The sequence below is a fragment of the Anser anser genome (assembly GCF_964211835.1).
Source record: "Anser anser genome assembly, chromosome: 1".
NCBI lineage: Eukaryota > Metazoa > Chordata > Aves > Anseriformes > Anatidae > Anser > Anser anser.
The window spans coordinates 158952571-158979184 of record NC_139720.1 but is presented as its reverse complement, the minus strand read 5'-3'; the positions used below and the strand labels follow the sequence as shown (position 1 = coordinate 158979184).

General features: G+C 37.9%; 1 protein-coding gene across 26 annotated transcripts in view; it reads left to right on the top strand.

Moving 5' to 3' along the window:
- Positions 1 to 26614, top strand: part of GPC5 (glypican 5) — a 778624-nt gene that overhangs the window by 419449 nt on the left and 332561 nt on the right. For 20 of the 26 annotated variants that reach the window (XR_014584732.1, XR_014584733.1, XR_014584734.1 and 17 more), the window contains one exon: positions 5709 to 5871. The exons of 3 other annotated variants lie outside the window; for them this stretch is intronic. Coding sequence is in view for 18 of the 23 variants with exons in the window: in XM_083836988.1 (XP_083693114.1) it covers positions 5709 to 5871 (163 nt within the window). In the remaining 5 variants the exon portion in view is untranslated. Of the gene's footprint in view, positions 1 to 653; positions 711 to 4804; positions 4872 to 5708; positions 5872 to 26614 lie in introns of those variants that run through there. 3 more of the 26 variants (XR_014584736.1, XR_014584735.1, XM_083837002.1) reach the window with 3 other exon arrangements.

Here is a 26614-nt window from a genome sequence, read left to right as displayed (position 1 = left end):
GGGGGGAAATTACTTTTGCACAGATAATCCCTCCCCACCAAAACTACTCTATAATCAACACAGATATAGTTCATTGTGAGATAAATGAACTTTCAAGGTTTTTCTTTCATAGTAATTGAGTTTTTTATTAATTTTTTTAGGTGTGTACTCCCACATCATCTTCTATATCAATTTGGAATGCTCTGATATGAGAAAAAAAAAGTACATGTGCAGCTGTTGCTGATGCAAATGTATTTTTAATGTTTATATTTTGTTAACTATGAGGGACCATTTTTAACATACATTATCTATAGAACAATGGTTAATGCAAAAGTAATGGATTCCTTCTACTGCCTTCTTTTATTTAACTTGGTTTCAAATACTTCTGGGAGTCTACCAGTTTTATAAAAATACAGTCTGAATATTTTTTTTGTCTTCCTGAAAAACTTTTACTTTTTTTTTTTTTAGTAGCCTATAAAATTCTGACATAATGAGATGTGATGAAGCGTGTCATAGTTTGCTGTTAGTAATTCAGTGATAACTGTACATAAGAGTCTCTCTTTTCTCTGAGTGCATAAATCACTTGTGGTAGCACCTATTGTTTGTGTATGCCTCTGTTCGATTGGAGCTAGTGGAAATCTGCATAAGCCATTATTCTGTAATCATTCTTCCAGATCTAGACTCTATAAGGATCAATGCTTCAGATTTAGAAGAATATTCTGTATTCCCAGGTAAGTACAAACCACAACACTTTTGTGGAGCTAGCCTTCTACAGCAATTATTTGTTGGTAGACTTAAGTGTCTTAGAGGCATACTCTGACATTTATGCAGAGATTTCTGAAATGTTAAGGACTCCTACAAACACAGCTTGTAGCCCTGCTAATTTTTTCCCTGAGCTTCTCACGTCCACTGTGCTGCTGTGGATATCAGTGATGTGTATGAATATAAAGTCCACCTCTTATATGCCAGTAGCCATTGTAATTTACTTCCAGTTTGCGTTACGTAAGAGTCCTACTCTTTAGGACTAAAAGAAAGATGTTTTTATCTCCTTGAGGAATTAAGAGTGTCCTGTGTCCTGTTTGTCAATAATTTGTTGATTAGTCTGCATTATATGCTAGGCAGCAGTGATAATGGTCCCTATCATCTCTCACTGATTGTACTGATAAACTGTGGGTGAATTATTTCATGGTGTCATCATTAGTTGTCAGAGAATAGACTTTATAATCATTCATTAGCTTCGTGGCTTATTCAGGTAACTGAACTGGGGCACTCAGAATCCCTGTCAGAACAATTCAGGTGCAAAGAGCCTGCAAATTGGCGCAATATTAGATTGGCATTATACTTGAACAGAAACAACTTTCTTTGCTGTTTTCTGACTTATTTCCTGCTGTAATATTATTTTCCTGCTTTTCTATTCAGAAACTATTCAATAATCAGAGTGATACAAATTGGGCATGACTGCCCTGTGAGATTCTCCTACATATTTCAGACCGGACTATGGAGTACTTTCCTATAGTGTGTCTTAGGAGGAGCTATCATTCCTCACATCTGCATCTTTCATACTATGTTTTGTTAATAATCATGGCTCCAGTGGATTAGTCCAAATTCTAACCTCAGAGTAGATGCTTTCAGATGGGTGGTTGAGTGGTTTTTTTTTTTTTTTTTTTTTTCTTGGAAGGTCATCTTCCATTTCATGTAAACAAACATTATTTCCTTTGCTTCTTGATTTCCTTTTTCTTTACAAAGATCTGGATAAGTGCTATCTGAAAATGCCATAGAACTGGAGAAAGAACTTCCACTTTGGGAAGTGGCAAAAATGAGGAATTCATTCTCTAACTGCCTTAACATAGCTATGCTTTCTACCAGGCTATAATCCAAGATAGCTTTACCCACTGCTGTGTATCAAACATGCACAGGCCCTCACCTGAATGTAATGTACTTTTGATCTCTCAATGGAGCTTATTCAAATTGTAAAATAGTGGATGTGAAGTTAAATTATAATGTCAGAATAGGTAGAAATTAATTTATTTCTCAAGAATTAATTTATTTCCCAATAATTAAAAAGGATGTAATTAGTTAGCCAATAAATCAAGATGAACAAAATTCAGTCAGTTCTTTGTCTGGAGTAGCTGAATAAGTCTATTGACCTGAATTTATTTGTTCATTTTTATACAACTAAATGGTAAAGATCAAACAGATAATTAAGATGTAGCATGTTTTTGCTGCTGGTGGTGTTTTTTTTTTTTTTTTTTTTTTTGCTTTAAGGCAAAGTTCTGTACTGTGTGTTACAATGAGGAAATACTCATTGAAAGCTTAGTCACTTCACAGAGCTTTCATGCACTTTGTCAAGCCAGGAGCAGAAGAACATCTGCTGTTAGCAGCAGTTTTGGATATCTTTGACTTCCCAGGGCAAATGACCATAACTGATTTCCAACCGAATTAGCAATGGCTACCTTTTGGCATAATTTGGAAGGCAAATAAAACTGCATTCCTTATGAGATACCTTAATTGTCCTGCATACCTTCCCAACAGTGTGAAATTTTAGGAATCATATGGTCAAATCTTCAATATCTGAACTTGTCTTTCTTGCCAATAGAGTGAAATAGCTGTGTTCTAGGAATTAGTCTATCCCATTCTAAGATCTCATCTTCTCCTCGCTTGTACCAGAATCCACTCAGATGCGGGTTGAAAATGTTGCGAAGAAGTAATTTTATCATGCTTCTGGTATGTAAGAGAAAACTGTGTGAAGCAGTACTGCTTGCTGTGAACCAGCTCCCCTGATCAGCCACTGAATTACATTCACTGAAATCCGTTGTTTAAATAAATCACCGATTTCCTCACTCACAATAGGGTAGAAATAGGAAATTAGTAGATGTCCTGTCTATTAGTATCCACTCTTACCAAGGGAGAAGTGTGTAAAATTCACACAAGAATAAGATAAAGGTAAAATTATTAGCAAATTATCTGCAAAATATTTGCTCTGTCTAGTGGAGGGGGTTATACCAATAACCTTAAAACAAATACAATGAAACAGGTGAGCAGTAAAGAACAGTGAAATAAAAAATCCAAGCAGATCAATGGCTCTATAGAAGAGATACTAAAAATGCTCATAAAATAACTTTAGAAATTTTTTAAATGAAATTTTGCTGCTGCTGTTTTCTGTTTGTTTGTTTGTTTGTTTGTTTTTCCCATTGTTGTTGGCCTGTATTACCTCTTAAATTTATGTTTCTCTTGTTATTTTTCTTATTTATTTCTGTTTGTAGCTATGCTATCTTCATGGATGGGTGAAACGGGCAAAGAACATTAGTCTCTAAACATTAATCATACGTAATGTGACTTTGTTCTGCTATTTCTACTACCTAGACAGAAAGGAGAGTACAAGCTAGGGTTTAATTTTGCTTACATTGGTTATCTTAGAAGTGCCTGACTCATTTACTTAATTTTCTGAGGATGACTTAAATTGCAGTGAGATGTTAGTAAGACACATTTTTTTGTTGTTGTTCATTTGTTTTCTGTTTGTTTGTTTGTTTTTCCCAAAGACCAAAAAATTAAATACTTAGTGAAATAACCAAATTGATAGTGTGCATAGCTGGGCTAGTAGGAAGTGTACCAAGGGACAAGAGCAAAGCTTTTGCCTCTCTTCACTCAAATCCAGTAATAATTGGAAAGAAAATCAGTTGCTCATGACAGAAATCATGTGAGAACCTGAGTTCAGGGGTTTTAGCTGTATAATGTGCTCCCAGATATGAAGAAGGATTTTTAAAATAGAGAAGACTGTGGCATGAGTAGTTTTTTAAAGAGAAATGCTGTCCTTTTAAGTACTCAGGTATATAATACTAAGCAGAGGAATAAACTTTAGCATAATTTATTCTTCTGGTTTGAAAGAGTTCAAAACAGTCATGCTTCTAGAAATAGTTCTTCTAGGTTTGATTTGATTAAGTAAATTTGATTTACTGCTGGTCTCCTTTGGGATTCCCTCCACAGGTGTTTAAGATATGCACATAAATGAAAGAGAAGAAATATTATGACTGAGCTTAGTTCACATTGACTGCAGCAGAACATCATCAAGATGTTTTTATTAAAAAAGAATAAAATTAAATTAATAAAAAACAATGTTTCCCCTGAAGGTGTATGATGTGTAAGATATGGTTTATTAGCGATATGGTTTAGTGGAGTACTTAGTGTTAGGTCGGAGGTTGGACTCGATGATCTCGAGGTCTCTTCCAACCTAGAAATCTGTGATACTGTGATACTGTGATAAGTAAATGGGATACTAGATTTTTGTTAAAAGGGAATCAGTACCATATAAGTTTCAACAGTGTAAACATAAGCTCCCTTGCCTTTAAGTGTTCATCACTCATGAGAGATGAACTCACTTGTAACTTTCTGCAAGCACAGGAAATCAAAAAGAATCCAGTCTTCCATTTAAACCAAATTTAGTTACATGGATTCATACATTCTTGAGAGCCAGAAGGGGCCATTTTTGGTAACTTATTCTGACCTCTTGCATATCCTGGTCTTGAACTTCTGAATTAATTCCTGCTTTAAGACTAAAACCTCTGTCTGAACCAGAATATATACATATATATATATGTATGTATATATTGAAGAACTTGACCTCAACTGTTAATAAATTATTTTGATATAGGACAACCCTTATTTGGTTTATTTTTAATGTACAATATTGATAATGTGGATTTGTTTGATTTAATTTGAATGAATAAATCAAAGCTTTTGGTTGATTTGCTATTTTCACATTGGTTTAAAATAACAGTTTTTTGTTTGTGTGTTTTGTTTCATTTATTCCCTTTTTTAAACACTCCAGGAGAACTCAGTTCTGTGCCATCCTTTCAGAACAGAGGAAACAAGACCTTGATTTGGCATTAATTGTGGTACTAATCTGATTTAGTATTCCTATTTCTGTCTTCAAAGCTATCCCATTAAAACCTTTGGCTAGAACACTAGTCTTGATAATTCATAGTCGACTATTTTATAGAACAGAGTATTTTATCTTCTAATATGAATGTAATACAATATTTAGACTTGCAAATTTACTTTTGTCTGTTTTATTATAGTATATATTTAAAAATTCATTCTATTGCCTGGCTTACCAGATGAGGTACCTTATTAGACAGTTTGCCACTTCTATTTTTTACTTAGTAGTTCTCCATTTTTTGTAGCAGTAGAAGATTTATCAGCACGGTTTGTGTTTTATACTGCCTTCCAAGTCATTAATGAAAATCCTAAATAATCTGGAAGAACTACCAATCCCTACAGGACTGCACTAAACCCACGCATTCCTAGTGATTGAATCATAGAATGTGGACATCACGTTGGTCTGGAAAAGATCTAGGGCCAGTTGCTATGTAGCTTGGATGCTGTCTGTCTGCTCTAAAGGACACTAGTCTGAAGGTGTGAAGAATGTGTCTTTATCCATGCGACTTCATCTCTGGGCTAGGGATTAATGCCTTATCCTCTCTTGTTTAGCAGTACAGACACAGAAATGTTACACATTTTTAAATTAAAACTGAAGTATACATGTCTAGATACCACTCTTTTAAATCTGACTGCAAACCGGAGGAAACAAAAAAATCAGAATTACCTTTCTGTGGAACCTGGTGTTTTCCTTTTAAAGCAGATAAATATCAGAGAGACATATCTGAAATTTTGGCTGCTCACTGAAGTTTTCCATCTGTATTGCTAACTTGCACACTGTATTTTGTCTTCAGCTATTGCAGAGCAAATCATTTCCTAAATATGATAACTGGGATCTGCAACAAACAGGCAGTGGTGGAAGTGTGGATGAACAAATCAGTGGAGATTGTGATGATGAAGATGGTTGTGGAGGATCAGGAAGTGGAGAAGTAAAAAGAGTCATGAAAATTACAGACTGTAAGTCCATGATTCTGTTTCCTTCATACATTTTAAGAGTGAATTTGACATATTTTCCACTAAGAAATACCGCTGAATTATCTTGAAACAGGTGTGGAAAAGTTGTCTGTATAATGTTTCCAAGATATACAGGAATAGGACTATAATTATAAGACTTCTATGAGGACGGTACGATGATAAGTATCAGTTTCATCATAGCATTTGTTAATGCATATTTGCATTATGTGGACTGACCTCAACACAGTATTTTATCCCATTAAAAGTCAATACAATGACATTTTTATGTGAGTTACTGATTTAGCATGAAAAGTATTGGAAGTTTCACACAGAAATTTTTTCTATTTTGTAATGGAACTATGGCAAAAAGCTAAGATTTAGCTGTGGTAGTTGAATTTCTTAGAGAACTATTGGAATCAATGTGCTGTAGCCCACTAAGCATCAGTGCCATTATTACTGCTTACACTTCTTTCTGCCTTGCTTACTTTTTTATTTTTTCCTGAACCACTTTTGTAAGAATTTTGTAAGAAGAATATTTGTAAGACCTTTGTTTATACATTTCAGTGACATAGAAATATGAGTATGAGCAATTGGGTTGAAGCACAAGTAAGTTGTCCGGTTCTCTGAAACAGTGCTATATTGTACATCTCTTACTTCTCTTCCAAGTGCAGAAATACAGGCAGAGATGATGGGAATAGATTCCTGCTATCATCAAAATTATATTTTTAAACACTCAGTACTAATAGATAAGAAGTAAAGGTTGTTGTTAATCCGTGAGTTTACCTATATTTACTGAATTTGAGTGTGCTCTGGGTTTCCGAGGACAGGTCTTTCTTGATTTGATAGTGAAGAGACAATTTAGAAATTCAGTCACAGAGAAGTCGTACTGCATGCTTGCCTAATTCTGATTTAAATAATTGGAGAAATGAGACTCTGAGCATTGTGGGCATGCATTAGCAGGTCAGTCTGCATTCAGCCTAAGATACTGTTGCACTGCTACCTAGTATATATATTTTCAAGGCCTGATGAAGTTTCTTTAGATGGAATGTTAAGAGGCACTTATTTCCTGAGAGTGCCTTCTTTGAACATATAAACTTGGAAAAAAAAGTTAGAGATCAAATACTTAAAAGCAGTTGTACTTTGGACTACTGGATATACTATATCTATTTGATAATGACACTCAGTGGTATGGACAAACTGTAAAATAGTCTTAGAAATGACCAGGGATATTAAACAAGTATTACATTGCAAAAATATTGAATGAATTGCACATTTTTTTACCTTCTGCATTTGATTTTTCTTCATATTAATGTATTTAGTGTAATCTTTTCAAAATGTCAAAAAGATAGCTAATTAAACTTTGTATTCTCATTATTTTACATGCATCTCTGGGATTATAAACTATGTATTAGGCAAGTTTGCATTTAATGCTGTTTCATTCAAACCTTTTCTAAGACACTAGTAAACAAAAATATGAGTCCATACTGTTTAGTATTATGACTTTTGTATATTTTTTGATTTACTAGTAGCTTGAGTTACCTGTTGTGAACTATTAAAAGATTCCATGTAGTATGAATTTTGTTATAATATAGGTCATGAAAATCTTTTTCTTGGGAAATCACTTAAGTGTATACTTCAGATAACAAACTGGAGCTCAGATAATTCTTTTGCATCTCTGGGATATACAAGTAGGATTTTAGGAATTAAAAATGAAATTGAAAGTCCAAAAAAAGTAAAATAAGCCTATTTTAGTAAGCAAACAAAAATATATTTTCAAGATTAGTGATGAACAAGAATGAAAACATTAAGAAATAAATATCATCACTATTTAATCTGGTGAAAATTTCTTAGCTTCAGGTGACAGCTGCTGATTCCAAGCTAAAGCAGATCCTTAATTCCCTATTTCTAAATTGAAATGATAGATTTATGCTGCCTGTATTGATTACTGCTCTTTGTAAAGCATGACTAAATATCAGGCATGGTCAACCTGTTAGTTAGGTAGTTTGTTAGTTCTGATGCTTTTTGTGCTGAAGTAACAAATAGTTTAAATGTTGGAACATGAAGTCAACCTTTACCATTGCAGTTCACATGCAGAACACATACTCTTATTACAGTCATTTTGTCTTAAAAGAATGTAATGAACTCCAGCAACGAGATATTTACTTTATTTTCAAAGATAAACATTATAATTATTACTTAAAAATGCATTTATGATTTTTGAAGCTCAAAAAAGAATTATGACATAAAATGGAGAGTTATATCATAGTTATTTCTTTTTAGCAAGTCACATTAGTGGGTGAATAAGATTCTTTATGTGGTTTAGTAACATACACATTTTAACTGGATTCATTATGCACATGGAAAGTTTACTTTATATTCTTTTGATACATGCAGGCATACAGATGGTGTTATTTTTTTCCTTACCTAAGAAACTTTTCAGTCTTTTGCTTCTGGTTAACTTTTCATTTTTTCATAATCAGCCAGGAAAGGAAGGGAGATTGCTACGTATTTGGTATTATAGTAAAGTCTGGAGGCCTTATACGAAGCCAACTCTCCCCTTTGTTAGCTATTCCAAAGATGTTTGCCAAGGGGAACGATCCTGTTTCCAACAAATTCATAATCTAAATAAGCTGATAAATTATGATACAGAATTATCCCTTCTATGCACATTACTTTGTATAGAGGTAAAAAATGTAAAGGCAGATGTGTATCTGCCTTTTCTGAGACCATGTCATTGTCTTCTGAATGTGTATGATTCTCAGACCTGGGAAGAACAGAGAGGAAGGAGAAGATGTTTTTGCCAAGATAAAAATTTAGCAATTTTATGTGAACAGCCCCTGAAGTTGAAGATGACTTATTTTTCCATTCAGTATTACAGATGTAAGAAGTGTCTTCACTTAGTGTTGGAGAGTGTCAAATTTGTGATGACAAGCTTTAGACTTTGAAAGGCTAATGAAGAGATTTGTTATTTATGACTCAGAAATGATAGCCCTAGCATTATACCAGTGCTTAAAATATGTTGTATTTTGAAAATTTATTTTCATATCTAACAGCCATTCGGTGTTTCAAAGTCCTACAATTGCTCTGACTGCTTCATTCTTTGCAAGTAGCTTTAAAATACAGCAAATTGATGCCGTCCTTTGGAGGAATGGTACAAGCGATAGTGCACTTTAAATGTATAAAATAAACTGTAGTATAAAGTCTTGACACTTCATTTGATAGTTTTTTTCTACCCTAACCAAGGAATTCCCACAGGACTATTTCATGTGTCACAATGAATTACCTCCACACACACACACACAAGAAAAAAAAAAAAAAAACCAAAAAACCTTCAGAATTCAAGAGGTAATAACGACAAATACTTATTACCTATATATTGATTTGAATCTATTTTCAAATAGCTGTGCAAGGAAGAGCTAATCCTGCTATCACTCCTCTGAGGTACTCAATATGTTTTATCAAAATTCTCATAGGACTTACACCAAGACCATTAATTTTCTGAAAAGTGCTGTACCACTGCTTTGTCTTTCTTCTTTGTTGTTTTAAAATTCAGTGCAGCTATTGCTTTACTACAGTTACAGCCGTGCCCTAGTTCAGGGCTCATATATGTAAAATTATGCTTTGTGCTTATTGTATATACAGGCAAATCTTGCCTCCCAATTGTTTGATTTTTATCTCATCTGATATTCACCCTGTCTGAGGAAAAAAGTCTCCAAAATGTTTGATTTCTATGACTACTTAATTCATTGATAATTATTGTCTTGTTCAGATTATGCAATAGTGTGATAAAAGTTGGAAAAGGCTTTATGTTTTGACCTCCATATGAAAAGAGGGTACAATGACACACATAAACTAATCCATGTCTCTTATATGATTTTGTACTGCATTCTCAAGTTGCAGACACTTTTTCTCCTCTTTCACTTACTTCAGTATGGTTGGCTCCCTTCCCTTCCCTTCCCTTCCCTTCCCTTCCCTTCCCTTCCCTTCCCTTCCCTTCCCTTCCCTTCCCTTCCCTTCCCTTCCCTTCCCTTCCCTTCCCTTCCCTTCCCTTCCCTTCCCTTCCCTTCCCTTCCCTTCCCTTCCCTTCCCTTCCCTTCCCTTCCCTTCCCTTCCCTTCCCTTCCCTTCCCTTCCCTTCCCTTCCCTTCCCTTCCCTTCCCTTCCCTTCCCTTCCCTTCCCTTCCCTTCCCTTCCCTTCCCTTCCCTTCCCTTCCCTTCCCTTCCCTTCCCTTCCCTTCCCTTCCCTTCCCTTCCCTTCCCTTCCCTTCCCTTCCCTTCCCTTCCCTTCCCTTCCCTTCCCTTCCCTTCCCTTCCTTTCCCCAGTACAATGGCAACAGCAATAATGGTACCAGCCATTTGTACAGCTGTTTTTCTCAAGTGCTTCATCAGCCATTCTCATTCCTGTCCTAGAAGTACTGAAATCGACCAGTTACTGTTCACTGAACAAAATAACCGGGCTGAGTACAAATCTTAGCTACACTGTTTAACACATGATTTCACTGAGGTAATGTTCATTCAAGGTGCTTGACTGGGACACAAAAATTTTAGGCAGCAAAAGTAAATGTGACAAATTGACTGCATTTACCTAGATCTGTGTTTATTATAAAAAATCCATCTGTCATTAATTAGGTAGGGTTTAAATGAATCATCACAACACTAGATTGAGATAGATTCACTGTAAAATTTTAATCTGAAGAATGAGGATTTACTGTCTGATGTGGAAGTGATATACAACCACACAGAATGTCAAACATGAAATGAAGAGACTCTAGATGATTATTAAACAATAGAGATCTTTAATAATAAAACATAAACTTAATCTATATTTTAACTCATATGGATGCAGATTTAAGAATATATGTATAAGAATAATAGAATAAGAATATAAGAATATACAATATAGAATATAATAATATATAATATATAAGAATGTATAAGAATATATGTATAAGAATGTATGTATACAAATTATATAGGTTACAACATTATTAGGAATAATTGCTTTAATGATCTGACTTTTGGAGAATGGCTTATCCAAAAGTATTTTTTAGGGTTTTCTATTTGCAAAGTCCAATCTGAATCTGATGATTTACTTCAAAATATTTCAGTGCTTCTGTCACAGATATTTAACAATAAACTTGTTATTGTCTGGTGTCTTTGAATGCATCTTTATCCCAGTATACTGGAAGAACAATATCTTTGTTTCAGAAAGTAAGTCATATTAAAGTAGTAGCAATATCATCCGCTAGCATCTTTTGCACAGGTCACAGGTCACTTTCCTTAAATATTTATTGTCCAATTAAAAAAAGAAGACAAAAGCTAATAAGTAGGTAACTCTGAAAGTTACACTTCCAGTCATAAATTGTCAACATGGTGTCATATAACACACTGAATCCATTCCTTTGTTTTCTGGACAATCTGTTCTGCTATTTCTACCCCTCTCACCATCCTCAGCTTCGAAAATAAAGCAGTGCTGTGGTCCAAACCATCATGAAAGCAGTGTGGTGAAGGGCTTCTCAGTAGATTTCTGCTGTCTCTGAGTGTCTTGGGATTCAAAGATTTACGATTAATGGTATTCACCAGAGAGTGAAAGCACTAAAATCTCTGTTACGATGTTTGCCATCTGTTACATTGTTTTAAAGTCTAATCTGCATTCTCAATTACTTCAGTAAAGGAAGAGCACCTTTATGCCTAAGTAGGGTTTCAGGTTTTATTTTTTTAATACACAACAGTATTCTTCTTAAAACCCTACTGTTAATGTGAAATGTTCTTATTCAGATTTTACATTGTGTTTTATGGAATGAGTATGATTAACCATTTATTGTTTAGCTAGAAGAACTGATATTTAATAATAGTTCTTGTTTTATGTTAATGGGATTGAAATGCATTTTAACCTAATGGCATTTAATGGCATTTTAACCTTATGAAATTCTCCAGTAGTTGACTTTGTTTATTCCCTGTCTAATAATTCTGTTGATAGTTGGTGGATTATCTTTGAGAGAATGTTTAAAAGATGATGGTGGAGGAGGATCAGAAAGATGAGGGATCTTACGGAACAATCCATTCCATTTTGAAATGCAAGAAGAGAGTACATTGCCCCCCTTGTAGCACCCACTGTGACTTCTCCATTAATTCCAGGCAAAAACATACTTTCACACAGAAGCATTTTTACCCTCATGTAAATGGACTACCGTTCAGAATCAATTTTACAGTCCACAGTGGGAGTCTTGGCATAGTAGTCACTGTCATGTCTGTTCTGAGCAAGGACTGTATCTGTAACTGCCTTTCTGGTGAAACAAGCAAACAGTGTATTACTTCTTCATTCAGTATGTTACTTGTTAGTTCAAACAGCCCAAGGTTGTCTACATATCTGGAAGACCAGAATTTGGGTTGTTCTATTTTCCCCTCTCTGACCAAGGAAACAGCCTGAAGGGTGCTCCAGTTGGTGTGAAGGAAAATTTAGAAGTGAATGAATCCATAGAAAGGAGTGAGCATTCTTTCCTGCCCTGTTAATTGGAACCCCACTATTTTCCAGATTGATAATTTTTTTTTATTGCTTTTACTGCTCCAGTACCACATAAAGTGAATATCTCCAGGATGACGACTTTATTCTTATATAGCCCATTAGTTTAAAAGTAGTTCAGATGATACACAAGCTACATCATACCTTGACCACACAATATAATTTTCTGTATTTCTCTGACTATTCCAAAAAGGAGCTCCTGAAGAGCTGTAACCTTCACAAGGAGAATTCAGAACACAAAGGACATAATAGAGCATATCCTCTATGCTCTTATTTCAGAAAGCATAAAGCAGGAAGCATTTTTTTGGAAAGCTACTAAAAACTGAGAAGTAGTAAGGCTGAATTTGTTCAAGAGGCAGGTAGTTGAACACTAACAGTAACTCTTCCGGAAGTGTGGCACTGGCTACTTTCCTTCTGCTGCAGAAAGTCTTCAGGCCACTCTCTATCCAGACAAATAGTTATAGCAACTATTAGCTTATTCCTTTTCCTCAGGAAATGTAGAAGAATAAATAAGGAAGCAATGTACGTTGGTACTTTGCTGGAAAGTTTGTCTCTTTACTGGTAACTCTGAATATGAATATTAAGACATGGGTTGCAGTGAAATAATATGTGCAGTAAAAGGCTCCAATTTTCTGGTAACTTCAGAATTAGTGGTATTTTTATAGGGTAAAATATAACCTCATGTTATTAATGCAGGTAATTTGTAATAATTACACTGCTCTGATGTGCTGTGTTTTAGACCAGTGAGTACACTTGTTAAATGCTTTTTGATAACTTAGAGCCTTTGAAAAGTAATTGTGCTTTTTTGTTTGCATTTGTGGTAGTTCGTCATGATTTAATCTTCCTACTGAGTATAACATATCAATACCAGACAATATACTGTTGAAATGTACAAGATTTTGCATTAGCTGACTTTATTTCAGCCTGTGTGAATTCCCTCAGCAAATTTTACATAACCCTTCCCTTTATTTGTTTTTGAAGTAATGATCCAAGTTGACAGCTCAGCTTTAATCCATTAATCAAGTTAAATTCATTACACAAGATGTACAGATGTTGACTCCTGACAAATGATTGTGTTCAAGTGGGAGAGTTGATACTCTTTAAATAGGAAGCAATTCAGAATTGAAATCACAGAATCATAGAATATCCTGAGTTTGTAGGGACCCACAAGGATCATGCAGTCCAACTCCTGGCTCCACACAGGACCACCCAAAAATCAGACCATATGACTGAGAGCGCTGTCCAAATGGTTCCTGAACTCCAGCAGGCTTGGTGCCTCTTCCCTGGGGAGCCTGTTCAGGGCCCGACCTCCCTCTGGGTGCAGAACCTTTCCCTGACACCCAGCCTGACCCTCCCCTGTCCCAGCCCCATGCCGTTCCCTCGGGTCCTGTCGCTGTCCCCAGAGAGCAGAGCTCAGCGCCTGCCCCTCCGCTCCCCTCGTGAGGGAGCTGCAGGCCGCCATGAGGCCTCCCCTCAGCCTGCTCTGCTCGGGGCTGAGCAAACCAAGGGACCTAGCTGCTCCTCATGAATCTTCCCCTCCAGACCATCTTTGGCTTCTTTTCACTATCTTTGTTGCCCTCCTTTGGACACTCTCTGATAGTTTTATATCTTTCTTATATTGTGTCACCCAAAACTGTAAGCACTGCTTGAAGTGAGGCCACACCTGCACAGAGTACTGCAGGAGTGGGAAATGTCATCATTTGGTTTTCCCAATGGATAATATGAACATGTCAGTACACCTTTTAGTAAAATAAAATGCAAGGAAGTTATCTTTTAATTTATCTCAGTTTTCACATGATATTTCAAATGGAATTGCTTTGTTCTTTCATGACTTCATGTCTATACATTCAATGGATTTACCTGTGCAAACTTCATAGACTGGTGGTGGGCTGTACGTAGTCCACAAGTGAGATTTTATCATGGAAATCACTGGAACTTGGGTATCACTGTGGCTTTTTTTATGCTTCAATAATTTATATAATGTGTATTTCTGTGCCAACACTTGTATCATGCATACAGAAAAATCTTTGAACTTCATATATGTTGACAATATGTGTCTTCTTTCTGAAATAAAATACTGATTTAGTGAAATGTAAATTTTTCACAGGAATGTACTGATTACAGTAAATCCTTCTCTTCAAAAGACTTTCAGTTCCTGAAAGACAAGGGAAAGTGAGAGAGAAGAGATTTATGGCAGTTTTACTGTGGCAAGGAAGGATGAGATAACAATAGCCTTCCAGTTAATATTAACCTATGATGACTTTATTGATGTATTATGTAATATGATTACACTTGTGTTATTTACTAATCCAATTCCTTTAAATGAGCCAGTGGAAAACTGATTAAGGTTAGTCCTTCAAAAAGCAGCATAGAATCACAGAATGGCCAAGGTTGGAAGGGATCTCTGAAGATCTAGTCCAACCCCCCTGCTGAGACGGATCACCTAGAGCACATTGAGCAGGATGGCATCCAGGTGAGTTTTGAATATCTCCAGAGAAGGAGAATCCACAACCTCTCTGGGCAATCTGTCCCAGTGCTCTGTCTCCCTCACAGTAAAGAAGAGCTTCCTTATATTGAGCCAGAACTTCCTGTGCTTCAGTTTGTGCCTGTTGCCTCTCGTCCTCTAGCTGGGCACAACTGAAAAGAGACTGGCTCCATCCTTTCAACACCCTCCCCTCAGATATTTATACACATTGATGAGGTCTCCCCTCAGTTTTCTCTTTTCCAGGCTAAATAGGCCCAGTTCTCTCAGCCTGTCCTCATACGACAGGTGCTCCAGTCCTCTAATCTTAGTAGCCCTCCTCTGAACTCGCTCCAGTACTGCTATGTCTCTCTTGTAGTGGGGAGCCCAGAAATGGACACAATACTCCAGGTATGGCCTCACCAAGGCTGAGTAGAGTGGGAGGATCTTGACCTGCTGGCAACACTCTTCTGAATGCACCCCACGATACCATTGGCCTCCTTGGCCGCAAGGGCACATTGCTGACTCATGGTCAGCCTGCTGTCCACCAGGACTCCTGTCCACCAGGACTCCCAGGTCTCTCTCTGCAAAGCTGGCCTCCAGCAGGTCACACACACACACACACACACACACACACAGACACACACACACACACAGACACACAGACACACACACACACACTCTGCCTGTACTGGTGCTTCAGGTTATTCTTCCCTACATTCAGGACCCTGCACTTGCCCTTGTTGAACTTCATGAGGTTCCTCTCAGCCCATTCCTCCAGCCTGTCAAGGTCCCTCTGAATGGCAAAACAGCCCTCTGCGGTATCAGCCACTCCTCTGAGCTTTGTGTCATCAGCAAACTTGCTGAGGGTGCACTCCATTCCATTGTCCAGGTTGTTGGTGAATAACTTGAACAACACTGGATCCATTACTGTCCACTGGGGACACCACTAGCTACAGGCCTACAACTAGATTCTGCACCACTAAGCATAACCCTCTGAGCTCTGCCATCCTGACAACTGCCAATCCACCTCACTGTCCACATATCTAGGCCACAATCCTGAGCTTGTCTATGAGGATGTTATGGGAGACAGTGTCAAAAGCCTTGCTGAAGGCCTTGCTCAAGGTCTACCTCAAGGTACACCAAATCCACTGCTCTCCCCTCATCTACCCAGCTAGTCACCTCATCATAGAAGGCTATGCCCAAGCAGCTTGTGCCCAAGTACACTGTCTCCCATCTTTACTTATTATAATGCTGTCTCACTCTGGTCCAAAGACTCTTTGGTTTGGATAGATGAGGGAAAACAGAAGGGAGATAATAATCAGGCTGTTTCTACAGCTGTGGTTAAAGTCATTCAGCTAGTATGTTGGGTGGAAATTGAACAACCACTTCACTAGTGTCTGATGGGAATTTAGGACTTTGTTTTCATGATTTTTTAATTTTTTTTTTACTGTGTATCTGAGATATGCAAAAACAAGTCAAGATACACTGCTTGTTTATGCAAAGTCTGGCCAATTGCAAAATATTATGGTACTATGGGTAATACCTGTTACATTTTGAATAAATTCTGCTCAGGTTCTTTCTGAAGTCAGTAAGCATCATTTCACTGACTTCATAGGAGCTTGTATTTTCCTGAGAAAACACATACTGACTTTAGCAGGAGTTCTAACATTATTTCACTGAATCATATTTGTTATTATTTGTAACCTGTTTTTTTAAAAAGTAGTTTATTATAATGTATTATGGATCTGAAAAGAATAATTTTTATGACTCTTGGGATCACTGTATCATAGAATCATAGAATAGTTTGGGTTGGAAGGGACCTCAAAAATCATCTAATGCCATCCTGCCCTGCCATGGGCAGGGACACCTCCCACTAGACCAGGTTGCCCAAAACTTCATCCAACCTGACCTTGAACTCTTCCAGAAATGGGGCATCCACAGCTTCTCTGGGCAGCCTGTCCTAGTGCCTCACCACCGTCTGAGAAAATATTTTTTTCCTTGTATCTTTTCTAACCCTAGCCTCTTTTAGTTTAAAGCCATTCCCCCTTGTCCTAACACTACAATCCATGACAAAGAGTTCCTCCCCAACTTTCTCGTAACTCCCTTTAGGTATTGGAAAGCTGCTATAAGGTCTCCCCAGAGCCTTCCTTCTCCAGGCTGAACAACCCCAACTCCCTCAGCCTGTTTTTGTAGGAGAGGTGGTCCAGCCCTCTGATCATCCTTGGGGCCCCTCCTCTGGACTTGTTCTAATATTTCCATGTCTGTCTTGCGCTGGAGACCCCAGAGCAGAATGCAGAATTCCAGGTAGGGTCTTACGAGAGCAGAGTAGATAGATGGTCTCACAGGTCACCTCCCTCAACCTGTGATGTGTTAAGGGGTAATGAACTTTTGCAGGACCTAAACCCCCTTGCGTTCCAGCTTTTCCTTGGATATTAGAGGGGCTGGGCTTAAATTCTGAGTGATGCCCAATTTGGCAATATAAGTCCAGTCCCATTCAATATATTAAATCATCATGATCATGGATGCACAAATAGCACAATATTGCAGTACTATAAGTCTGGTTGCACTAATTATATTGAATTATCATGATCACAGATGCACAAATAGCACAATACACTTTCCGTCTAGTAAATGGCTGGTGTGGTTTATTGAAGCAACAGGATTACAAGTTGTTTTGGATTCACAGTGTTACTGGATTCACACTGTCTGCAAAGCACATGCAAATACAAAGAATATGACAAACACAACCAACTACACATGTGCTAACTTATGAAACAACTCTATAGAGAATGCTAGGTTTCCCAGGGAACCACTTGGTATAACCAATAGTTCGAATCTCACCCCATAGGTGTCCATTTGGGGGGGGGGGGGGGAAGCTCAGCTCAGCTCATTGACTGATCCCAGAATTCAGCGATCTCCTTCCAACTTGTCTGTGATGGTTTCTTCCCTGACATTTTCTCCTCTTGAGCCATTTTTATACTATTTTCTTACTTTTAGGTGGAACTTGAGTGACTCTAGTCATACCTGTCTTTGTTGTGATTGGTATATTTTTTTCTTGCTTTTGTTTTAAAGGTATAGGCGCAGAGAAATTCAGAGTGCATACTCGGTGAGGGGTGGTCTCACCTTGGAGGCGGGTAGCCTTTGTGGTGTGTTTTGGCATTATAATGAGATTATAATGAGCAAATTTCACCCAGAGGACATGATTTGGTTATCAGTTAGACTCAGGGCTGACCATGCAGTCTATCAGTTCCATAGTACCGTCAGGTTCCCCTTGCCTACAGTGATAGCAAAGAGCCTGGCCGCTGTGTCTTCACTCCACTCTATACTGTACTATATCTCTTAGAGTCCCTGTACTATATCTCTTAGAGTCAGCACACCAAGCTCCCTTGCTGTTATCAATACCTAAGGTTGCAGGTTTTGTCACCAAAGGGACTGTCATGGAACAGATTCCTTGCATATCTGATGCACCACACCCTGGAATTTTCCTCAATGTTGAACATTCTTTTAAGATGTGGACATACATTTAGCCTCAATAAGTCACCTCCAGCAATTATTATGCAGTCCTCAATAGGGTTGACTTTCTGGGCAGCAAGCACACATTGCCGCCTCATGTTGAGCTTCTCATCAACCAGCACACACAGGTCCTTCTTATCAGGGCTGCTTTCAATCCATTCTCTGCCCAGACTATGTTTGTGCTTTTGGGATTGCCCCACCTCAGATGCAGAACATTGCACTTGGCCTTGTTGAACTTCATGAGGTTTGCTCAGGTCCACCTCTCTGTCCTTCTGGATGGCATCTGATCCCTCCAGCATGTCAACCACACACACATCTTGGTGTAATCTCCAAACTTGCTGAGGGCACGCTCAATCCCACAGTCCATGTCACTGACAAATATGTTAATGCTGGTCCCAATACTGACCCCTGAGGAGCACTGCTCATCACTGATCTCCACTTGGACGTTGAGCCTGTGACCACAACTCTTTGAGTGCGACCATCCAGTCAATTCCTTTCCCACCAAGTGGTCCATCCATCAAATCCATGTCTCTCCAATTTAGAGACACGAATATTATGGGGGACAATGTCAAATGATTTGCACAAGTCCAGGTAGATGATGTCAGTTGCCCTCTCCCTATCCACCAATGCTGTAACCCCATTGTAGAAGGCCACCAGATTTTTCAGGCATGATCTGCCTTTAGTGAAGCCATGTTGGCTGTCACCAATCACCTCCTTATTTTCCATGTGTCTTAGCATAGATTTCAGGAGGAACTGCTCCATGGTCTTTCCAGGCACAGACGTGAGTCTGACTGCCCTGTAGTTCCCTGAGCCTTCATTTTTTCCCCATTTAAAATTGGGTTTCTGTTTCCCGTCTTCCAGTCAGTGGGAAGTTCACTGGACTGTCATGACTTCTCAAATATGATGGATAGTGGCTTAGCAGTTTCATCCGCCATTTCCTTCAGGACCCGTGGTTGCATATCATCAGGTCCCATGGACTTGTGCACCTTGGGTTCCATAGATAGTCTTGAAACTGATCTTCTACACTGGGCAGTTCATCATTTTTCCAGTCCCTGCCCTTGCCTTTTGGGGCCTGGGCCATGTTGCTAGAGCTCATGTCAGTGAAGTCTGAGGCAAAATAGTCATTGAGTACCTCAGCCTTCTCCATATCCTGGGTGACCAGGTTTCCCAACCTGTATCCAAAACATCTTTATTGTTCTACTAAGTTCTTCCACAAATTCAGTGAAGTAAAATTTATATTATTTCCCTTGTACAAAATAAAAATGAGCATGAGGTTTCTCACAAAAATGTTTACATATATAACATTTAATTTATAGATATTTTAAATATATATTTGTTCTATACAAATAAAAATATTCATAGATTTATTCTATATTTTAATTTAATTTTCTATGGGAAAATAAAACAAAATGAACAAACAAACAAAAACACACACAAAAACCAGACCAGTGTCCCACAGTTGATATTTCATTTCTCGTACTTTCTGTGATAGCTTTTATGATCTGTTTTTTATGTCTCTTTTACTCCTCTATTGTGTTTCTACTTTACTGACATAAAGCCTCAAAGAAAATGTCTCAAGGAAGAAGCTTTTTTTTTTTTTTTTGGTGGAAATTGACTCTTCTTATTACTTTGAGGGAAAGGAAATAAAAAGCTAGCCTCTATGAATTTTGAAAGGATCATCATATTATAGTACCATTTCCCTCATCTGTGCAGTTACCTACTTTAATGTTACAATAAAAGCTCTACATTCTTACCACCCAAAATCTAAATATGAATGTTGGATGATAGCTATACATTACTGTTCATTTCTGTTTTCCTCAGCATTTAATCTTACTTTAAGCATAATAGATATAGGCACAGGATTTTTCTTACTTCATACTAGCCATTGGTAATGTAAATATCTATGCCTGAATTTAGCTTTCTTTTATTGTCACTGGAAAGGAATAGACAAACACTTTTTGTCTGCTTATGAGAATCTGTTTCATTCTCAAAACTGTGAATCACATCAGACCTTTGTCTTTCAATCTATTTTTGAACAGGTTGCAACCATGATAAATGTCACGTCTGTATAATCAAAGATAGTTTATAATGAAAAGTAGTCCCTCTGCATGGCATGTACGTCTCCAGTCTTTACTATATTTGTTTAAAAAAACAAAGTATATGATCTGGAGAGTTTCTTTTGCAACCTGTGCAGACGTAGATTAATTTCATATTTGTGTCTTCCATTATTACAAATTACAAATCCAATGCCTTGAATAATCTGTTTATTGATAATTCATGTTCAGATCATTTTTAACTTTTTAAATAAGAGAGAATTAATCAATTTTTGTTTGTCACACAAACTTAGTATTTTTTTTTTTTTAGAAACAACATGAGATAGGAATATGCAAGACCTAGTTCTTAAAATTTGCAAAAGGTGTGTAATTATCAAACAAAAATTCTGCAAAAGTTTCCCAAAGAAGGTTGAATCTACTCTATAGTCATACTTATGGCTTACATATTCCAAAGCAATGTATCCACAGGGCAGCAATTGAGTTTCCTTTTTCTTCTGTTCTTTTAAAGGGAAGTGGCTAGAAGTCAGTATAATTCCAATCGGACCTACGAATTTGATGCCTGCTTGCTAGAATTAGTCTTCTAACAGGCCTGAGAACTGTTTTCTACTTTCTGGGAAGAAATGCAGAGAAAGAGTGTTGTCTGTGTCCTGATCCTCTGGGAGGATTTCCCCTCTAGATCAGACACCTAATTGTAGGGGTGGAACTCAGTTGCCTAGACATGCTGTCATTTTTGCAGATCATTTCACAAATCTGTTTCGGTATGTGCTGAATAGCTCACTGGTTTCTTTTAACTGTATGAACTGTGTCTCCAGCAACAGTAGCTAGCTCACATTAAACCCTGTATTGTAGACAACTACATTTAGGTAACTGAATCTGAAGATAAATTCCACTTTTTGTGTTTTCAATGGTTGGCTAAGTAGTACAACGCTCTGCCAGATGTTGGCCAGTAACAGTGAGAGTAGACATGTTAAACATGAGTCATTTTTCAAACTTGGAGTCCCATTAGCAGATTCTGCTTAGGGCCAGTGGAGGTGATTAAGGAAGAAAATATTTCCTGCTTCATTGTGATTTACCCAGTTGGAGGCACAGAGGGTTATGCCACAGCTCAATAGACACAAACTTCATTAAATACATCCTTTGTGGCACCATATAGTCACTAGTATTTTTTATGTCAAATCCATTAGGTCTCTAAAACATATCTTTTCTCCCATTTGGCTTCCTTTGTCAGCCATGTGTTGTATACAGTCATCCCTAGGTAACTGCTTTTATTGCACAACCTTAAAGTAAGGGCTCCCCGAGTAGCTGGTACATTTCTCATTCAGACGTGATTTGGAATTATGAATGTTGTGAGCATGGACAAACCATACGTAAAGTTGTGCCAGGCTTCAGGGAAGGGCACCAAGCCCTTTTTAAATTTAATTATCAATAATGCCCTTAGGCATTATGGGCATGAATCAATCAATGCCATTGTAATTCAGGGCCAAAATGTGCCTGAGATCCAACCTAGAAGAGCAAAACTTTAGCCTTAATAAAAGGTCATAGACTGAGATGGAAACCCTAAGAATAAAAAAACTGGGGGCAAATAAAAGAATTTCTTGAGGAACAAGTATGACTAGAATATCTGAATGGGAACAAGTCTGAGTTGAGAAAGATGTATGAGAAATAGGCAGAAATTTCCTTCTTCACTACTTCTATTGTGTCTATTCTACCATTTCTTAAGTTTGTAGGCTTGAATAGAAATGCTGATGTATATACGACTCCATTTCCAAGACAAAAGGGTGGATCCTGTGACCAGCTTTTGTATGTGAGAAACACAGTATATGACACTTACACAGGTGGTAGTGATATAGAAAGTATAACACCATTAAGAGTGTTTTACAGATTGCAATGGTGACATTTGGAAAATATGTCAGTCTTCAGACAGCATGGAGACAGCTGCCTGTTAAAAATGACCATTTCTGAAATGCTGGGAAGCAAAATCAGAAAAATACAGTTGTTTACAAAGGAAGAAGCTACATATGAACTAAATAATTGCCTAATAATCACTTTGTACATACTTTGTGGATACGTTACATAGACAAATTCAGTCATTAGGAAAAAAGAAAGAGAAAGAAAGAAAAAGAAAGGAAGAAAGGAAGAAAGGAAGAAAGGAGGAAAGAAGGAAGGAAGGAAGAAAGGAAGGAAGGAAGGAAGGAAGGAAGGAAGGAAGGAAGGAAGGAAGGAAGGAAGGAAGGAAGGAAGGAAGGAAAGAGAAAAAACGAAAGAAAGAAAGGAAGGAGGAACTACTAATTAAGGTGAAGGTTTCCTAATCAAATTGTTCAGCAAAAGCTAGTTATAGACAAAAATATTGATTATACATTGTGACTTGCAGAAGTACTTGAGATTTATTAAAACATATATTGTTTGCTAAATGTTGGCTATTTAAAAGTGCACATCAGGGAATTTATATTCAATAATTAAACATGCGTGCTCATATATTTAAATGAAGATAGTAAAAAACATTGATAAGTTTCCAGTTTATGTTGTGCTAGTCTCTCTCTTTCAAGACTGAGACACACAAGACACTTTGACAAACCTTAAATATAGGTAAACTAAGAGCATCGACTCTTGTTTTACAAACTGATTTAGTTAATAAGATAGTTTCTGCTGATCACTTTGCACCTCCTCTGGAGCTGTGTCTCCTCTAGCCAAAATAGTGGAACTATGCAAGATACTGGAAATCAACCAAAACAAATTGGAGACCAACACTTTAAGGCAAACCAAATATACTTCTGCTGTACATGAATATAGCTATGTTAGGTTGACCTTGGCTGACTGCCAGATACCCACCCAGATGCCCTCTCATGCCCCCTCTTGAAGAGTTGATTTAAAAAAAAAATAATCTTGTGGACTGAGATAAAGACAAGAACATCACTTAACAGTTACCATCACAGGCAAAAAAGATTTGACTTGGGGAAAATTAATTAAACTTATTGCCAATTAAAATAGAGCAGGATGGTAAGAAACAAAGACAAAAACTAAAACATTTCCCCCACACATCCCCCTTTCCCATGTTCAACTTCATTCTTTCATTCCTGACTCCTGTACCTCCCCTCCCAGGCAGTTCAGGGGGGATCAGGAATAGGGGGGTTGTGATCAGATCATAATACTTTATCTCTGCCATTCCTTTATTTACATTTTGCCCTGCTCCAGCATGGTCTCTCTCATTGGGCTGCTGTCCTTCAAGAAGTGCTCTAGCGTGGGTCTTCTCCATCTGGTACAGTTCCCTTGGGGAACACCCACCCAGTTCAGTGTGGGATCCTCCACGGGCTGCAGGAATTTCTGCTCCAGCTCCTGATGCACCTCCTCCCTCTCCTTATTCTCTGACCTTGAAATTCACAGGGGTTTTGTCTTCCTCACACTGCCAGGCAATGATTTTTGCTTTCTTAAATCTGCTGCCCCAGAGGCACCACCATCTTTTCTGCTGGGCCCAGACATGCCCTGCATTGGGGCTGTTGGAGCTGGCTGGAAACAGCTGTTAAATGTTTCTATTAAATATAAGTCATAACAGAAAGTGTTTAGAGAGATGGATTCAAAAAGAGATAATAATCAGTTTCAAGTGTGGTTTTTTTTTTTTTGGTTTGTTTTGTTTTGGTAGTCCTATATGTTGCCTTTACCTCTCTTTTTTCTTGCTCTCCCTTTTTCTAATTAACTATCATTTCTCATCTTATGTCAAGTGATACAATTATAAAGCTGTTATTTGGAATACTAATAGCCCTCGAAGCAGTTGCCTCATACGTAAACTCTCATGCCCAAATGGCCACTTATCGAACCACTGGATTTAAATTTCTCATCATTCATTATTGTTTCAATTGGACTAAGCAGAATAATTGAAGAAGAGGTGTTTTATTATTTCAGTTCTTTAAGCTTGTTTTTTAGCTTATGCTTTTAATGGAGATGCTCTTTCACAGCGAGATGGCTATTAATTCTTCTGTATGCCAGAAGATGCCACTGTAGCACTCACTGACAAACAGGAAAGAATGATGGCAGGGGTGAAGAGTATGAATATTATCAGGTGCAGCATCTGATTGATTCCTCCTGAGAAGATATTATTGGGAGTACCGTAAAAGTCAAGGCTCTTAATTTTGTTGGAGAATGAGATTTTGAAATATATATATATATACATATATATATATATATTTTTTTTTTTTTTCAGAAAAGAAAAGCATCTGGAGTTCAGGCATTAAAGGGAATAGTTATTTTTTGGTGTAATTTTATTAACTGAAATCCTAGTACAATATTAACCAACATAGGTGTGTATGTGAACAACATTGTAGCAAACATCAGTGTAAGTAAATATTCTTTCTCAAAAGGGTTTTTCTAGAAAGGATTTCCCCACTGTTTAATGTACTGTATAAATCACTTAAAAAAAAATCTCTCCTTAGGTTACTATTTCATTTTCTTCTACACCCAGCTAATCGCAGAGAGGTTCAATATCATCTATCTACAGTGGTGTCATGGTTCCTTTTTTTTAATCTTTTTCTCAAAAAATGCTGGTAGTGAGCAGTCCATCACTAGCTTTAGAAACTATGCTTTTCCCCAGGTAATAAATAAACAGGCCAGCCAAAAAACAAAACAAAACAAAACAAAAAAACACACAAACTTCCCCCAAAGATCTATCAAAAAAAGATGCTTTATTATTTTATTTTATTTTATTTTATTTTATTTTATTTTATTTTATTTTATTTTATTTTATTTTATTTTATTTTATTTTATTTTATTTTATTTTATTTTATTTTATTTTATTTTATTTATTATTTTATTTTAAACAATTTGAAACTACTACCTCTTGGCAGCAGTATGATTTCCTGGTGACAGAAGAGAAGAGGGAGGGAGGTTACCATCAGCCCCACTGATGGTCAAAAAAAGCTCAAATTGATCATCTGTAAAGATATACAATCAACGGAAGAAGCCTCTTTAAAATCATATCCTTTTAACAAGCTCTCAATTAATTGTTTGTTCTAAGAGATAAAGTGATGCCTATGTAAAAAAAAAGCATATATATTCAAAGCATGCGTGCATGTTAGTTTTACAGTGTGACACTGCAATTCACTATCAAATGTCACCAGAATGAGTTCTTGAAATTTAACTGTTGTACTGGGTTTACGTGGCAAGGTTTCGGTAGCAGGGGGACCAAAGAGGTTGCCTCAGTGAGAAGAGCCTGGCTGCTGCCCCATGTTAGAGAAGAGCCAGATCCAGCCAGCTCCAAAAGGTACCTGCTGCTGGCTGGAGCTTGAGCCAATGAGCGACGATGGTTCTGCCTGTGGGAGAGCAGATTTAAGACAGGAAAACAAACAAACAAACAAACAAAAACAAACAAAAACAAAACAAAACAAAAAACTGCTGCACAACAGCAGCTGGGAGAGCAAGGAGTGAGAACCAGTCCTGCAGACCCCAAGGTCAGTGCAGAAGGAGGGCAGGAGGTGCTCCAGGTACCGGAGCTGAAGTTCCCCTGCGGCCTGTGGAGAAGCCCCTGGTGGAGCAGGCTGTCCCCCTGCAGCCCATGGGTCCCACACGGAGCAGATCTCCACGCTGCAGCCCGTGGAGGAGCCCCCGGTGGAGCAGGTGGATGTGGCCTGGAGGAGGCTGCGGCCCATGGAGAGCCCCCGCAGGAGCAGGGGATCTGGGAGGAGCTGCTGCCCGTGGGGAATCCCATGCTGGAGCAGTTTGCTCCTGACAAATGGAGCCATAGATACGGATATGGCTGGATAGATACGGACCCATATTGGAGCAGTTCCTGAAGATCTGCTGCCTGTGGGAAACCCCCGCAGGATCAGTTTGGCAAGGATGGCATCCCGTGGGAGGGACCCCACGTGGAGCAGGAGCAGAGAGTGACTGTGAAGAAGACAAAGTATTAGGGACTGACCACAGCCCCCACTCCCCATTCCCCTGTGCCACATGGGGGGAGGAGGAAGAAGAGGGTGGATGGAGGGGGAAGGTGTTGTTATTCTGATTTTAGTTTCTCACTGTTCTAGTCTGCTAATGATAGGCAATAAATTATATTAATCTTCCTATTTGCTGAGTCTGTTTTGCCTGTGACAACAATTGCTGAGTGTGCTTATCTCAATCCTTGAGCCCTTTCCATCGTATTTTCTCACCCCTTCCCTTTGGGGGGGGGGGACACGGGGGACGGGGGGACACGTGTGTGAGAACA